This window comes from Nipponia nippon, unplaced genomic scaffold, assembly GCF_047370975.1.
Source record: "Nipponia nippon isolate SJK-2023a ecotype South Korea unplaced genomic scaffold, ASM4737097v1 scaffold_5, whole genome shotgun sequence".
Taxonomy (NCBI): Eukaryota; Metazoa; Chordata; class Aves; order Pelecaniformes; family Threskiornithidae; genus Nipponia; species Nipponia nippon.
Window position 1 is genome coordinate 49,738,003 of NW_028262369.1, and position 15,767 is coordinate 49,753,769.

Genomic DNA, 15,767 nt, shown 5'->3' on the forward strand with positions numbered 1-15,767 from the left:
CAGCCCTGCCACCGGGTCCTTCCCCGCAGGCAGAGCCGCGACCCCCAAGTCGGTGTGCGAAGGGTGCCAGCGAGTTATTTCGGACCGGTTCCTGCTGCGCCTGAACGACAGCCTGTGGCACGAACAGTGCGTCCAGTGCGCGTCCTGCAAGGAGCCCCTGCAGACCACCTGCTTCTACCGCGACAAGAAGCTCTACTGCAAGCTGGACTACGAGAAGTAAGTGCCCCCCTGCCCCCCGGTGAACCCCCCTCACCCCGCTCCCACCGCCCACAGAGCCCCAGCGCCCTGCCGAAAGCACGGGGGGACGGGGGGCTCGGCGTCCCCCCGCAGCTCCCCGCTTCCCCTGCCCCGTGTGTCTCAAGAGGCGTCAGCTTTACAGTGCTGCGTGACAAGTTGTGCTTCTCCCCCGCAGCCTCCTCGCACCCCCGGTTCTCCCCTTTTTAGGGGTATTTCGTTGCGCTTGGTTTGCGCCTCGGGAATTTAGGAGCCTTTTGTCAGGAGCCTGTGAGACCCCCGGTAACCCCGGGGCTGTGGAGGGATGGGGCCAAGCGTTTTCCCATCTCCTCTGGCTTTATTTTCCTACTGAGCGTCTGCAGGAGGAACATTATATCCTTCCTGACCTGGTCCTGGATGGGTCTATTTTCCTAATATCCCCACAGGCAGGGCAATGTCCCCGGTCAGATGGGGAAACTGAGGCACTCGGCAGGGACCAGGGAAGGCCCCACTGAATTTGGAGTGTCTGCTATCACACGCCGAGGGCTTTGCCTGCTCCTGGGACTGTGATGGAGCAGGAAATTTGGATGTAGGTGGTTCAAGCTTCCAGCCCCGATGCTTCCCCTTTGGCAAGTGTGGGGCTGGGAGGGAAAAGACAATGAGAAAATTATTTTTCATTTTTTAAAGGAAAACCTTTCCAGTGGGAATGGGGAGAAGGCTGTTGAGTCTTTCCTCTCCTGTAGCTGCTTTTGTTTTTTCCTGCTCATCCCGCTCTTGCTGTCCCTGCCGGACCCCACTCCCTGGCCGGGTTTCGGAGCCGTTAAATTTGTGTTGCCTCCGGGCTGGTTGTTTCTTGGGGCTGGATCCCTCGCTATGGTGATAGCACGGCTGCTGGAGCCCCGCGATTTAATTCCCGGGTCGCTGTTGTACGAGAAAACAGTCGTCGGCGATGCTCTCGTCTCTGGCCTTCGGCGGGTCGGCGAGCATGCCAGGGGCTAGCCTTGCTCCAGGCATTTTTAAAGTTTTTTCTTTAAGTCCCGTATTGTGGGTCTGAGTTTAATCACTATGGATACAAGGCAAATTGAAAGCAGAATTTGTGCGCGTGACCTTGTTTTCAAATGTTTACGAAAGAGCGGAAGAATTAGCTGCCGCGAGAGTAGAAAGGAGAGAGCTGTGTTATGGGTTTTTTTAGGCAAAAATTTGTCAAGATTGGGTGTGTTGCTTGTTTGTCGGTAGAAATTTGGCTACCAGTTCCCATAGGTTTCCAACACAATTTAATGTGCATTTTCTGCTTTATCCATGCCTCCATTTGGAGCGTTAAGTGGACATTGGGGTAAATATTACCGCAGAAATGCCTTTCCAGCTTGCAGTGGGTTTTACTCTCTGCGCGTTCGACTGTGGCTTCTGAACACTGGAAGCCGGCTCCAACCCGAAACCCTCCTCCTATGTCTCTTGGCCGTGAAAGAAATCGGTGCCGCAGTTGGCTTCTTGCTGTGCCCATCTCGCTGTCGTGATGGACGAGGATGATTGTGAGAAGAAAAAAAAAAAAAATTAACAAATATTTCCTAGGCTCTGGCAAGTGGCACAGTTTATCCTGGTTATTTCCCGGCTGTGTTTGGATTGGTAACTTCTGCTTGAGCCGGGGAGCGGGCTCTGCGGCAGGCCGTTTCCCTGAGGTGTGATGGTTTTAGCCCTGAACCGCTGCCGGCCTCTTCCCCTCCTGCACCCATCTGCCCCTTTTCTGACGTTGTTGTCCCCTTGAATTTTATTTTATTTTTTTGGCGTGGGGCTGCAGGTCCATGTCCCTACTCCCTCCACCCTCCGTCGTGCCGATGGTGCGACTCCTTACCTGGGGACAGCGAGGGTGTGGGGCAGGGTCCCAAAAAGCCCTTTCCTCTGGGCTCTGCGGACCTTTACATATGACTCTGTATTTAACAAATAACCCTCTTTCTTTGCCCAAAGTACCCATCCTGTCTTTGGGCTGAGCACTTTCCCTGAGTGCAGGAGCACTGTGCCTGCCTCCGCCGTGGTGCCAATGCCAGGGCCTTCAGTGCGAAACACGCAGGGGAAGAGCTGCTGCTCTTGGACTGAGCTAATTATCTCGAGCCGAGAGCTGGTTAATTATCGCGGGCGATTGACACTCCTTGCGCTGAGCGTCTCACGGGCACGATGGATGGTGTAAAGTCACCGATTCTCCCTGCGGCACTGGAGGTCCCACCGGCGGAGCTGGGCTCTGGGGGCCTCTCCATCGGCACAGCGATGCTCACGGGGTGGGAGGGCTGAGGTGTCTGCGTGTGAAACGCTGGTGCTGGGGGTGTCAGGGAAGCAGGATCCTGCCACTGTAGTGGTGGTGGTTTTTTGTTTGTTTTTTTTGTTTCTTTTTTAATTAAAAGAAGGGCTTTCTCTTCCAGATGGTGACTCTTGGGATGTTTTACCAGAAAGGAGTAGGTGCAGTATTTTCTGACATGTATCTTTGCTCTCTGTTTGAGCTCCGTTTATAACAAGGCTGCAGAGGGTTAACGACGGAGCGTGAGACAGCAGAGTTATGCCTTTAGTTATAAATACACCCGTGGAAAGTGTTACGGACGGTTTTAAGCAAGCATCTGACTTGCTGGACTCTAGAAATTGAGGAATCATTTTTTAAAACAGATGTTTTACATTTCTTTGTCTTTCATAAAGAGGAAGACCTTGGGAGAGGACCTGGAGAGGGACACATTAAAGACCAGCGATGCCAGACTGGGTCTCGGCATCTCTTTGGGGTGCCCAGCGCCACGGCTTGGGACCCATGGGCGGTTCGGACAACCATGGTGTCCGGGGACTCGGGGGGCCAGGGATCGCTCTTGGACCAGTTTCCCCAGCACTGGTGGGGATGGCTCCTGGGGAGGGACCGCTCGAGCCTGCGCCCCTGGGACGGCATCTATTTGGGGCAGAGGACATTCGTTACAGAACATCCTGAATCCCGCGGCAGCCCCCGGCGCTTGTCCAAACCTGATAAGTCTCAACTATGACAAGGTTCAGGCTTTGCCCTGGCCGGCTCCCTGACTGCAGAGCGGCCCCAGGGACGCACCCCAGCTGCGGGGCCCCCTGTGTTAGTGACCAGGGGGATGGGCTTTTGTGATGGCAGATTGGGGGAGGGGCAATGTCAAACCTGGCTATAAATGCGGAGGGGTGCTGGAAGCAATGGGAAGAGTGGGGCTGGCAAAAAGGGCTGCCCTGGGGGCTCAAAATCCACATGAGGATGGGAATGGCTGAGCCCTGCTTGCCCAGAGGTGTTTCTTGGGGGGTTTGCAAGAACCAAGCAGGACCAGAGCCATAGGGAGGACCTGGAGCTGCGGGGACATCCCACTCAACCCCATCCCGAAGCCCTGCTGCGGGCAATGCCAGCGGCGTGCAGGAACCCCACCAGCCAGTTCTGGGGGCCGGGAGCACTGACAGCGGTGCGGTCGTGACGGGGGGCGCAGCTGGGGAGCGTGGCGACGGCGGGACGGCTTGGCACGTCCCCAGCTGCAGCGCAGAGCCCCGGCCCCAGCCCCGGCTGGCAGGAGCAGATGGCCAGCACATCTCGGAGCAGGCCTGGCATGTGGGCGCCGGCAGCGGAGGGGCGGCCGCAGCCCCCGAGCCACCGCCGCCGTGCCGGGCTCCCCGGCCGAGGGAGGCAGTTGTGTGATGCTTGCTCTGTCTTCACACGGCTTGATGGCTCTGTGCTGTTGCCAGCTTCTGCGCTGTCATTGCAAAGCTCCCCCTGCTTGGCTCTGAAATCCCCTGCTCCTGGAGTCATGGGGTTGCGTGGGTGCCTCCACCTCCTCCTCTGTGATTTAAAATGGGGAGGTTGCGAAGGGGGAAAAAAAATCCTTCCAACCTCTGAATGTGCACAAAAGAAAACGCATGTGAAGAAACCTGTTGGTGTTGGGTTTTAAAATCACAGCCAGCATCTTTGTATGGGGGATGAGCCTGAATCCCCAGCAGCATGGTCCCGGCAGACCGTGGCTGGCTCTGCCCAGGGGGAAGGTGGGACCTGCGAGGCTTGGTGTAGCGCAGCCTCCTCTTGCCCACTGGAGGCTTGTCTGGCAGCTGCTGCCGTAGAGGAGAGAGGGGGAAGAGGATTGAAGCATGGTGGCTGTTTATCTTGCTTAATGTGGGTAATGAATGTAATTGCGCAATTAGCTGCAAACCCTGGCGCTACTTTCCTGTCCCAGAAGAGCTGCGAGGGGGATAATCCCAAATGGATTGAAGGAATAAGGTGATGCCGATGCTGAACGCTTTAGGGCAGCTTGGTCCCCCACCGTCCGGAAGCTTCCTATGGTCTGATGGGTTTGTGCTGGTGATTCACAGTCCTTTGCCTTCTTTCACCTGGAGAAATGGGACTTTTTGCTCTTCTTGTGGCTGATGGGAGGGAATGGTCCCTCCAGAGAACCATGGGTCAGCCCAGATACAGTGTAACATGCCCTCTGGAGGTTCTTCTCCCTTCTTGTAGGGCATCCTATGGAGAGGATGGTGCTAACCTGGGTTTCTCCAGCTGGCCAGGCACTGGGGGCAGTCAGGCTGGCCTGGGCAGGGTACCAGAGCGCATGGCAGGTCTGCGGCACAATGTCCCTCTTGCTGGTCTCTCTTTACGCATCCCTCAACCTTTTTTTCTAGCACTTCCCATCCTTCTTGCCTGCTTTCCACCCCCACCCAGCACCTTGTTTCTCCTAGCAAACCCCTCTCTGTCCTCACCCCCTTTCCCACAGCTCCCGGAGGAAACATGCCAGCTCTTTGCAGGCTGGGATGAGCGCGGCTCTGGGGCAGGTGAATCTGGTCTCGTCCCTGCCAGGGATGCAGTGGTGGGTACTGCTGGGCTGGGACCAGGCACCGGTCCTTTGTTTTTTGTTATTAAGTCACCTTGTTATGCTGGTGGGGGGGGAAAGGAGGGAAGTAGTGGGATGCGGCGATGAGAGGGGCATTACGGAGGCTGCTGCGGGATCCAGTCTGGAAAGGCCAGGCGAGCAAAATACGCCTTGCCCCCATCTCCGCTGCCGCCCATCCTCCTGCATGCCGCTCGCAAAAGGATCGGAGAAGAGATTTGGCGTCTTGCCCCTTCCCCCGTCCTTAATTAGATTTGTGTCTTACAATTAATGTTTCATAGAAAGGCCTGAAAGGGAGCGACGTTTGGCAGCTTGGGAGCGAGGCAGCCGAATATACTCGTCATCTGTCCCTCCGTGGTGGGGACAGGGGTGGCTTTGGGATCAGCTTTTCTCCTGCTCATTGGCAGTGGGACTCTGGAGGCTGCAGGTCGGCACCAGCAGAGCTGGGACCTGAGCATCATTGGTACTCTCCATGGTTTCTGCCATCTTATTTCGGACCTGCAATGATTTTTTTTTTTTTTTCCCCTTTTTCTTTCTTTCTCCCCGCTGTGGCACGGTGCTCCCTGATCAGCCCCGGATGGGGTGCTTGGAGCTTGGGGAACCACTCCACCCCTTTGCAATCCTGATGAAGGTGCTGAAAAGAAATCGTCTTGGGGGAAGAAAGGGGGGTTTGTTTCGGTTTGATGAGAATTTTGTCTCCACCAGCTGGAGAGACAGCTGGAGTCCTCTCCTGCCCCGGCTCGCCAGCCCTCGCCTCGCCGGTTCTTCACCTGCTCGCAGCCGCCAGGCGCAGGGAAGGATTTGCCAAGCCGTGGATTTGAGAAAGCCCAGAATTTGATTTCTTGCTTGGTCCTTCCTTGAGGAGCTTTCCGGCAGGGTCTAAACCCGATGCTGTGGTCACCTGCAGCTGGTTTCGGAGAGAGTGGTGGCCTCGGGTGTTAGCTGTGCTGCCAGCGTGCAGGCAAGATTTGCTGGCAGCCTGAGCTCCACCGGCTGCCCCCGTCCCCGCTGGCAGCGTACCCAAACCCACAGCGGTTTCTGACTCTGATCCTGCACGCTCACCCTAGGGTGTGGCTGGGGGGACCCCGAAGCACCCTCTTGCCTTGGAGGGGGAGAAGGGGATTTTGGGGGGTGAGGGTTGGTGTCCTCTTCTGCTCCCAAGGGTGCAAGTCCTGCTTCTGGCTGAGGAGGGGGAAAACCTAATGGTTTGAATCAGGTTTGGGTCTGGATTCGTGGTTCCCCACTTCTGGTGAACCCCACAGTGTGCAACCAAGGGGGGGGGGGTACTCAAAACATCCCATGTCCCAGATATTTTCCTTCTCAAGATGCTCTTTGTCCCTTTGTGCTCTATTTTGTCTCTGGCTCGTGTCCTCTGCAGACGCGTACACAGGGTGGGGACACTGGCACCGGCACGGGGACAGGGGGCCGGGGCTGGAGGACTGTGCCTTTACCTGTGATTTAATAAAGCATCTCCTCTGTAATAGGAGTAAAGAATAGCCTTAAAGCAGGGAGAAAATATTTGCATTTTATTAAGGTGAAATACTGGGCTTGACTGAAAATAATTTTTTTTTTAAAATATATTTTCATGAGAAATTTGAATTTCTGTGTATTTGTAAGAGATTTCAGAAGGAAGAAGTGGGGGGGGACAACGACACTAACGGTGCTCCCTGACATGGCAAACACTGCGCAGACGTGTGTGAAAGCCTATAGCCACAGTATGCTAGCCTGTAACTTCAATTTTGTTCTTCAATACTTTTAACCTGGAAGGAATCCTGCCTGGGCAGAAGGAAGCCAGCTGGTCCCCGGGTGTCTTCTGGTGCTGTTGATCCTCAGGGGCAATGGATGCCCCCGGGTTGTCTCGTGCGTCTCTGTGAAACTGGCAGGCATCTCATCGCAGCTCTGTTTGAGGTTTGTTTTTTTTAAGATCATCAAACCTTGGTTGCCCAGGAGAGGAGTGCTGTAATCCCTGGCTTCCCACCCCAAATATTTACGGACAGCCAGATCCTGAAGCTTTTGCAAAAGGCGTGGGGCAGGGTGACCGCTGAGCAGTGCCGTGCCAGGACTATGCTGGCAGCAGGGGCACAGCGTCGGGTTGGTGGTACTGGTCTCTGTTTATTTGTTTTGGGGTGTGTGTTTTTTTGTTTTTTTGTTTTTTCTATCAAAGGGCTCTGTCTTCTGGCTTATCTGTTTTGCTAGGACCTTATTAACAAAGACCAATTTCTTCAGCTTGTCAGGGATCCTTCAGGTGCTCCATATTTTGTAGGATGTCTATCTGAAAACAGTGTTTTCTCCCACAAAGGTTGTCTTTTTCAGGAGGGTGCCATGTGCGTTTCTCAATACAGGGCTGAAATCATGTTATGTTCAATGCAAACAGTTTATTTTCTCATATTGCACTGTGTGCTTGCGTGGACCTACCTGTTTTCAGTAGAGGCTTAGCATTTCCCATATGCATGGATATGATGCTGTCGTTGGATTCAGGTCTCCTGTAGTTGCTGCCTGGTTTGGCTATGATGGGCCGTGGTCAAACGCAGAAAAAAGAGCTGAGACTCATCTCCCTCACCCGTGAAATGGAGCTGGAGATATGAATATAGCTTAAAAAGGCTTCATTCATCATCGCAAGTGCTTTGAGCATTTTGCTGGGAGTGTTTGAAGGCTGGGAATGAATTTTCAGTCTCTCTCCAGATTTGCCTAGTTTTTATGTCATGCCTGCCTTTGTGTTTTCCACCTTGGGCTACTTTTGACCAAAGATGACCGAGAGGTTGTGCTGCAGAGGCACCGGCTTCTGCCAGGGGTTGTTTAAGGAGAACTGCTCTCCTCTGTATCCCGGCACATCCCAGCAGGCAGCAATGCTTCCCCTTGTCCAAGGGTCACTGGGGCTTTGCGGCCGCAGACGAAAGGTTTGCTCTGCGCTGAGGCATCCTGCTCTTCCTCAGGGCAAATGCCTTGAAGGGCAGAGCACGCCGGAGGAGGCTTCCTCGGCCGGTACTCGTGCTTTGCGAGCCCATCAGGGCCTGGCATTGATCCTTCCCAGCTGTCCCCCTGTCGCCGTCGTCCGTACATTGTCTCTCGCCGCTCCCTACCCCTCTCCTTCCCTTGTGGCCTTCATTTCCTAATGCTGCTCTTAGGGAGAGCTTTCTGTCCTTGACAGCGGAACAAATCCCTTTTCACGCGACCATCACTCCTCGGCCCATTGTCCTCCGCCCCCGCCGCCACCGTGCAAAATCTCCCCCCCCGGTGCGTCTGTTCCTCTGGAATGATAACCACCATCGTGATGGGGCGTTGAGCTCCCCAGATCCCTCTGGGCAAGGTCCCCTGCCCTGTGGGGGAGCAAAGCGGGGTCTTAAAAGCACAACAAGAGGCAACAGTGATTCCCGGAGAAGAGATTTGTTTGGGACCATTTGGATGTGCTTCATCTCTTTGGGAAGTACATCCTCTCCTCTGGTTTTGTGCTGCAGAGCTACTTGGATGAACCTGGAGCCTTTGTGTACTGAGGGCTCCTTCTTCCCTGCCTGGGGCTGGAGAGGCCACATTATAAGTTGATTTTTCACTGCGTAGCATTGCCCAACGCAGCTAAGCAGGAAGAGGGAGGTGGGAATTTTCTCTTTGCTATTGAAAGCTCAGGGAAGCATTTGGCAGGAAAAATTTGGAAAGGGGAGAGAAATAGGTTAAGGGACCTGAAGGCAGTTCTCAGCTGCAGCAATTTTTTATTTGAAAGAGTTGGTGTTGTCATTTCTTCCCTCCAACCCCCACCATCGTAAAAACACAGAGATGCTTTGGTTGTCAAAATTTCTGCTCAGCATTTGCTGGCTCTGTTAAGTCTTTATTCCTGGAAAACAGCATCTTAGCTATGCAAAATGGTGCTAACCTCTGCAGTAATGTGTCTAAACAGGAGGAGGGAAAAGCAACATGGCAAATGTTCACAATTGCCTCCACAGGGGTGATTTTGATGCCATTGGATAAATAAATTCACAGGTGCTGATAGCGGAGGTAGACGTTTGTCAAAGCACACCCCCAAAACACTTGCCCAATGACTTCTGTGTTGAGCCCGGATTTGGAATGCCCACACTTCTGGCGCGTCTTTTCCATTGCTGAACTTAGAGGGCACCCTCCAGGCAACAGAAGGGGAGGGAACGGCAGCTGTACAGCTCGTGCATCGGGTGTGCAGGACCCCAGCCCTGCGCTGTGTGTTGAGGATGGGTTGACAAGCTCCTCTCTGCTTACAGACCACTTTCTGTAGGCTCCTGCAAGGGCTGAAGGGGAGGAAGAGGCTCCTACAGAGCAGAGGGTTTGGCCAAGCCAAGGTCTGAATTGCCCGATGGAGGTGCTGATCTCCAGGTCTTGGCTGCAGGGAGAGCTGAGAGCTCCTTGCTCACCTGAATGACATCCGTGAACCCAACCATCCTCTTGGCTTGGGCACCTGCGGTCTCCGGTGCAGTAGGATGGCTCACACTCATGTGTCTTGAGTCTCGCTTGTGCCAAATGGGAGTCCAGCTGGGTTGGCGATGGGGAACTGAAATACTGAATTATGTATATCTCAGCATCTCTGCTGCCGGGCAGAGCACTGGAGTGGTATCGAGCAGATCCTTTTAAACAGTGACTTGGATGTGGGAGCTTGGTTAGGAAAGCCATTAAGTGTTTTCATCTTCTTGATGCCTGCTCAGGTGAATGTTGCTCCTTCCTTCTGCGTCTGTAATTATGAAAGGCTGAAAGAGCAACCTCAACGGACTGGCTTAAAAGTTTAATGAAGCTTAAAGTCTTGTAGGTTGGGCTCTTGAGTCTGAGCTTTTTTCAGCTCTGGCCCTAGGAAGGAGAGTTAACCAGAAAGGAGGAGGCTTCCTGCACACATTACCTCGAGGACATTAAAACCCACATCGATGGGAGGTTCTGTTATGGAGATGGATTAGGAGAAAGTAATGGGAGAGGAGGTCTGAGATGGGTGAAGGGCCCCGCGTCGGGAAAGTAGGTCCAAGAGAGGTGGGTGTCCTTGATAAGGAGAAAGCTGCCCATGGCAGGGACAAGATTTTCTGGCCACTGCTGTGCAAGATGCATGTGTGACGGATGGCCTCTGCTCTGCAGCTCCAAACTCGCGTAGAGCTGATGGATGGGTGCCAGGGCGCAGCAGGATCTGGGTGGCTCACCCGCTCTGTCTGGTGTACCACGCTTCTTGCAGCACTCGCCAGAGATGCTCCAGGGTGGGGAGGGTTGCTGGCGTGCCCGTGCTGGCAGTCTCTGACTGGGTCCCAGCAAGAGCCAAAGTGTCTGTGCCATTGGCAGGGTCTTTACAGGAGTTTCTTCTGCAGCACCAAACCCACCTTTGCACTTTTTTTTGGCCAGCTGAGACAAGGAGCTGAGGCCCTGAGCAGTTGGTGGAGCCGCTGGGCGGTGTGGGGCTGGGGAAGAAGGGCTCTCTCTCCAGATGTGCTGCATTGCAAATCTCCGCTGGATCCGGTTTTGAGTTTCATGGTAAGGGTTTGCAACGGGAACGATGTCTGGCTGAGCGCTCTGGGCTCCTGCCCATTCCCAGCGGTTCACCTTTCTCCTCCTCTTGCCTCGTGGTGAAACTGCAGCTCTTTATGGCTGGAGTGCAGATGGAAGAAACATGGTCAATGCTTTGATGCTGGGGTGTGTATGGGAACACAACTAGCTTCATTGGACCATTTCTCCATGGCCAACCAAGTTCAGAGGCACTGATGCCACCCATCCTTATCTAGGCAGAGTAACGTGAAGTAATGAGTCTGGCTGCTAAACCAGAGAGCCCAAATCCACCCTGCTGTGCTGGGAAGGCCCATCCCCATCCGCCAGCAAAAGTGCAATTTCCCTGCCAATAATGTCTTTATGCTATTTCCAACCCCATAACAAAAATCCCAGGAACTCCCTGAATCCTTGGCTTTTAAAGTAAATATACCCCCACCCCAAACTGATTTATTTTTGCCTGTTTCAGGCACTTCTGCCTCCATACATCAGCCTTGGTCCTTCCCTCCCTGGCCTGATGCCTGCAGGGCACCATTCTCATGCAGGGCAGCCACTGGCCTCACCATGGGGTGATGCTTTGCAGGTCTCCTTGGTCGGCCGGGGAAGCACATCAGGCACATTGTGGGTGAAAGGCGCTAACGAAATGAAAACCAAATCTGTGTCTTCCCCTTTAGTGTCTTCATGCTGGAAAAGTGCAGCAAAAGTCAACCAACAATGCATCTTGCCGAAGCTGCATTTTTTTTCCATACGGATTAGTGGTTCAAGAGCAGGGATTTTCAAACTGACAAGCCCTTGGCAGAGAAATAATTATAGGCTTTTTTATGCTTTGTGTTTCCTAAGTAGTTCTAAATAACTTCTTCCCTTGGGGCATTTTTTTTTAAGTCCACAAAATGGGGGGAAAAAATCTGTATTTCCTCAGTGTCCTTGAAAATATGCAAGATGTTTGTGGAGACCATTCAAATTTCAGCTATAAGATTTTTTGCGTGTGTGTGTTTACTTTAACCACGTCCAATCAACCGAAGTTTCTTGGCTGGTGATGCTTCAGAAATGGATCTTAGAAATGGGAGATGGAGGGAGATAGATGTGATCACTTCTTGGCCATCTCAGGAATGTGGGTTTTGACTCTGCAGTATATTCTCCAGGGTTTTTACCCCGCTCCTTGCTGTAAGAGAGGATTTCTGGGTCTAGCGGAGCTCATTTTCCCCATCAACATCCATTATTTGCTTGCACCGAGTTGCTGCACGTCTCACCACGAAACCCTCACCCTGCCCCTTTTGCCAGCACCCTGCCTTTTCCTCTGGCTCCCAGCCGCAATTCCCAGGGGCTGCAGAGCCCAGTGGGGCTCACCCAGCCCTGTCCTCTGTTGGGTCCTCTCCTTGCCTGTGCCTTCATCCTGACCGCTTTGGCCAGTCTTTTTAATCTTAAGAAAGGCAGCGTGATGTGAAGAAAGCCACCTGGGGGTGGTTGAGGGCAGCTCCAAGGCACACATGAGTTCATGCCTTTTATCCCTAGCAAAATTCACCTCCTCTAATTTTCTATGCAAGCCCTTAACGAGGTACCCTAATTTTCTGAGCACACCAGACATCTCTGTGTCGCAGCGTGTTTTACCACGGCTCAGTCCCAGCCCAGACCTCTTTGTTCCCTACTTTTTTGCCCCTCCCTGGGAAGAGTCCTCCGGAGGATGCTGTCCTAAATCTGAGCTATCCTGCACCTGACTGGGGAGGGGGTTTCCATCCATCGGTCCATCCCTGATACTAAATGCTGTTTGCGATGTAAGGGGGGGACCTGGGAGAGGACCCCACTGGCATTTATGCTCGCTGCAATATAAAAGGGCAGTGCCGGGGCCTGGAGGGGCCACATTATTGCATCTGCTATCAGGGCAGTGCGGGGCGCTCCCCCGGGATTACTGGTGCAATATTCCCACAATCAGCAAGGAAGGGGGGGCAGGCTGCTGTTAATAACGGCATTGCTCTACCTTGGCTTTATTAAGTGAGGGAAGCCTCCGTTCCTCACGCCCCAGGCGTGTCTGGGTCTGGGCTTCGCGGCGAGAGGGAAGGGGGTGGGAGCGGAGAGGGGGGCGGTGAGGAGATGGTATTTGAAGTAATTAGAGCTGCTCGATGGAGAGGGGAATTGCCAAGAGGGGTGGCAGTGATATCGCAATGGGGTGTTCTGCCCAAACGTGCTGCAAAACCCTCCTGCAGGCTCTGCCCAACCCGCCCTGCTCCTCTCGGCCCTTCATCTCCCTAGGGGCTATGGCATTTAGTGAGTGGGGTGGTGAACGCCTCACTTTCCCCATTCCCCCCTCTTCTGAAGACCCTCCTAGGGTAGCTAAAGTCTGGTTGAGCTTGTGGGGACACCATGATGTAGCTCCAGGACTTACAAAGTCCCTTGTGCCCTGCAGATGTGACGGGTGACCCTGCAGAGGGACATGGTGCCAGGAGGGGACCTGCCTCTCCTGTCTTTCCTCTGCCCCAGCCATCATCTCTCAGGGGAAAGGGTTTTTTTCTCATCTTCCCCTGTCCAGACGCTGTGAATCCCACTAAAACTTTTGACTGGAGCAGGGATTACATGCTCGGGTTTCAGCCCTTGTCTACGAGCGGTGTAAACTTTCTGCCGGAGCTCAAGTGACATTTTGTGGGAGATAGGAGAGTATTAAGTGTTGGTCCTTGCAGATAAAAATAGCCGCTGGACTGACGACGTTTTCTGTCGTCTTGTTGCTGGTCTAACCCGCCTCCATCGCCTCCACACTGGCGCTCCTGACCTGCTCTTTTCATAGCGTCAGATGCTGGGGGCACCTGCAGCCTGACCTGGCATGGTCCCGCTCTGAGCATCCCCACTTGCCTGTCACAGCAATGCTCCTTTTCTCCCGTAAGCACCGTGGCTGGAACGGTGCTGGGCTCTCAGTGTAGGCTGGAGGGCAAACCGGACTGGGAGCAGCAGGTCCCAGGTTTGTTCACAGGGGCTGGAAGGAAACACTGTCCATCCCGCTCGCTGTGAGCCCACTCTAACCAAGCGCAGCATCCCCCTTCCTGAAATCAGAGCCAGCGGATCAAAGCAGGTACCCCAAATTGCCTGCTATTGCAAACCTTGCTGCTAATGTAGGAGCAGTCCTGGTTACAGGAGTCCTCATGCATGCACACGTGTCCGCCTGTCTGTTTTCCCCGTTGCTGTGTTTCAGAGCTGATGTTTTCATCCCGAGGTTATAGCCAGAGCTGGCTCGGGGCCCCTCAGCAGCATCGGCAGAGCTGACTCTTGCCGCTCCAGAAACGCGGGGCTGGGGCCGGTCGAAAGGAAAGGGAAGGAGAGGAGGAGGGAGCGGCAGGGTCTGGCTCGCTGCTGAGCTGGGACCAGATCTGCTGCTGGGAGAGGCTCTCCCACCCTGCCTGCCCTGAGCCTTTCCCGGGCCCTGCTTCAGAGCAGCATCTGCCTGCTCTACCTCCGAAAATAGCCAGCGTGGCTCTGGAAGACCTTGTGTACAGCCGGTAGGATGGCAGCAGGGATAATTTCTCCTGGTGTTGAACCTTTGTTTCTCATGGCTGGGCTGGGAAGTTCCCAGGCATTGGCCTCTGTGGACTGGGCATCCTTTGAGGATGCCTCCATTCCATCTGCTTGTTCTTCTGATGTCCACCAGAGCATCATTCTCCCCAAGGATCTTTTCATGGACCTCCTAGCTGCAGAGTCAGGCTGCCTTCAGTGCAACTTCTCAATTGCAGCCCTTAAATACCTTTCTCAAACAAGTGAAGGCTTTTGCGAACAGCATCTTTTCCAGATTCCCTTTACTCTCTGCTTAAAGGCCCACCCGCCACTGGGAGATTCATCATCTTGCATGGTGTCAGCCATCAGCTGAAGCATCTCTCCCGTCAGAAATAAGGAACGAGATCCTCGTGTGTCTGGAGCTGAACCGATGCGATGGCAGTTGGCCACTTACAGTAGTGGGCGATTACTGAGCCCCTGCCAGGAATTCTTCCAGTGGGATCGGGAACAATCTCGGGTGTTAAATTTGTCCTGCGACGTGTAACCTCTAAGTAGAGCCCATCGTGTTTTGTAACGGATCATATGATGCCAGCGATGGCAGCCGCCTGCCCTGCGTTTCAAGGTCAGCGCTGAGCTCAGGGCTGGAGGGGCAGCTCCTGGCTGCAGCCTCGCCTGGCTGCTGAGCCATCTCGCAGGACTCTGCTCCCTCCTGGGGTAAAGTCTTGGGCGCCTCGGGAGCTCAGACTCGGAGATGGAGGCTGTTTTGCTCCTGGTCAGTGAGGCTGCAGGCCGCATCTTGGGATCTGCCCTTGCAGGGTGTGCTCCTGGGATCAGCATGGCTCTGGGATGCAAACCCTGCCCGCGTCTGTCCTGCAGCCCCGTGAGGGTTTCTCGCGTGCCGCCGACACACTGTCTCCACATCTAGAAACCGCTGTCCCTTAGCCAGAGCCTGTGCATCAGGTGCGGCTCCATCCCCTGAGAGTTTTACAGCATCATGTGAAGGACAGGACCTTCCAGCATACGTATAGACACTATTCCCTTGCTCTCAGTGCGAGGATTCATACCACCCAGTAAGGACTTCATCTTGTATGCCTGAAGCCGGGGGAACCGCTGTGCAGAGAAGGGTTTGCTGACAGAGGTGAGGAGCGCAGCATCCTTGTCTGGATGGACAACCAGCACAGTGATGCTGCTGCCTGCTCCGTCCCTTGGCTTTCAGCCCCTTGCAGGAAAGCACGGCCATCCCCATGGGAAGAGTCTCCCACGGTCTTTATCAATAAATAAATGTTTTAGGCCCATCACTCTATCAAGCAATTAGAAGGGACTTTTCGGACAGGTCGTTAAATAAGAATTAGCAGGGGTTTAAAATATTAATGGGCAATTGGCCCTCACCAGTTCTCTTGTTACATGAACATTTCATTTATAATTTGGACCCAAGTTGGGATGTGCTGAGAGATGCTCAGGCTGCAGCCTGCGCACGGGGGTTAATGTGGTGCTCTCTCCTGCCAGAAAATAATAAAAGCCAGGGACTGTCTAGGGATCGTGCATGAAGGATTAGGAAGAGGATATGCACGGGCCTGTCTGCAGCTGGTTGAAGTCTAGCGCAGAGGGGTAAGCCTGGAAATCATTGCTTTCTGATGGTTGCAAGGGGGCCAGCATGGAAAGGGAGCTTGTCTCCTGAAACCTGGGGAACTCTGCAGCCGGCTGATGTTTTTAGTGGGAGGCAGCAAGTAGATCCCCTCTTCCTGAGAGATGTCTGTGCTGGTT

At 53.9% G+C, this 15,767-nt stretch overlaps 1 protein-coding gene across 2 annotated transcripts in view; it reads left to right on the forward strand.

The window, feature by feature from the left end:
• LMX1A (LIM homeobox transcription factor 1 alpha) overlaps nt 1-15,767 on the forward strand; it is a 51,748-nt gene that overhangs the window by 8,318 nt on the left and 27,663 nt on the right. For both annotated transcript variants that reach the window (XM_087731456.1, XM_087731455.1), the window contains one exon: nt 30-216. In XM_087731456.1, coding sequence (XP_087587582.1) covers nt 30-216 — 187 coding nt within the window. The remainder of the gene's footprint in view (nt 1-29; nt 217-15,767) is intronic.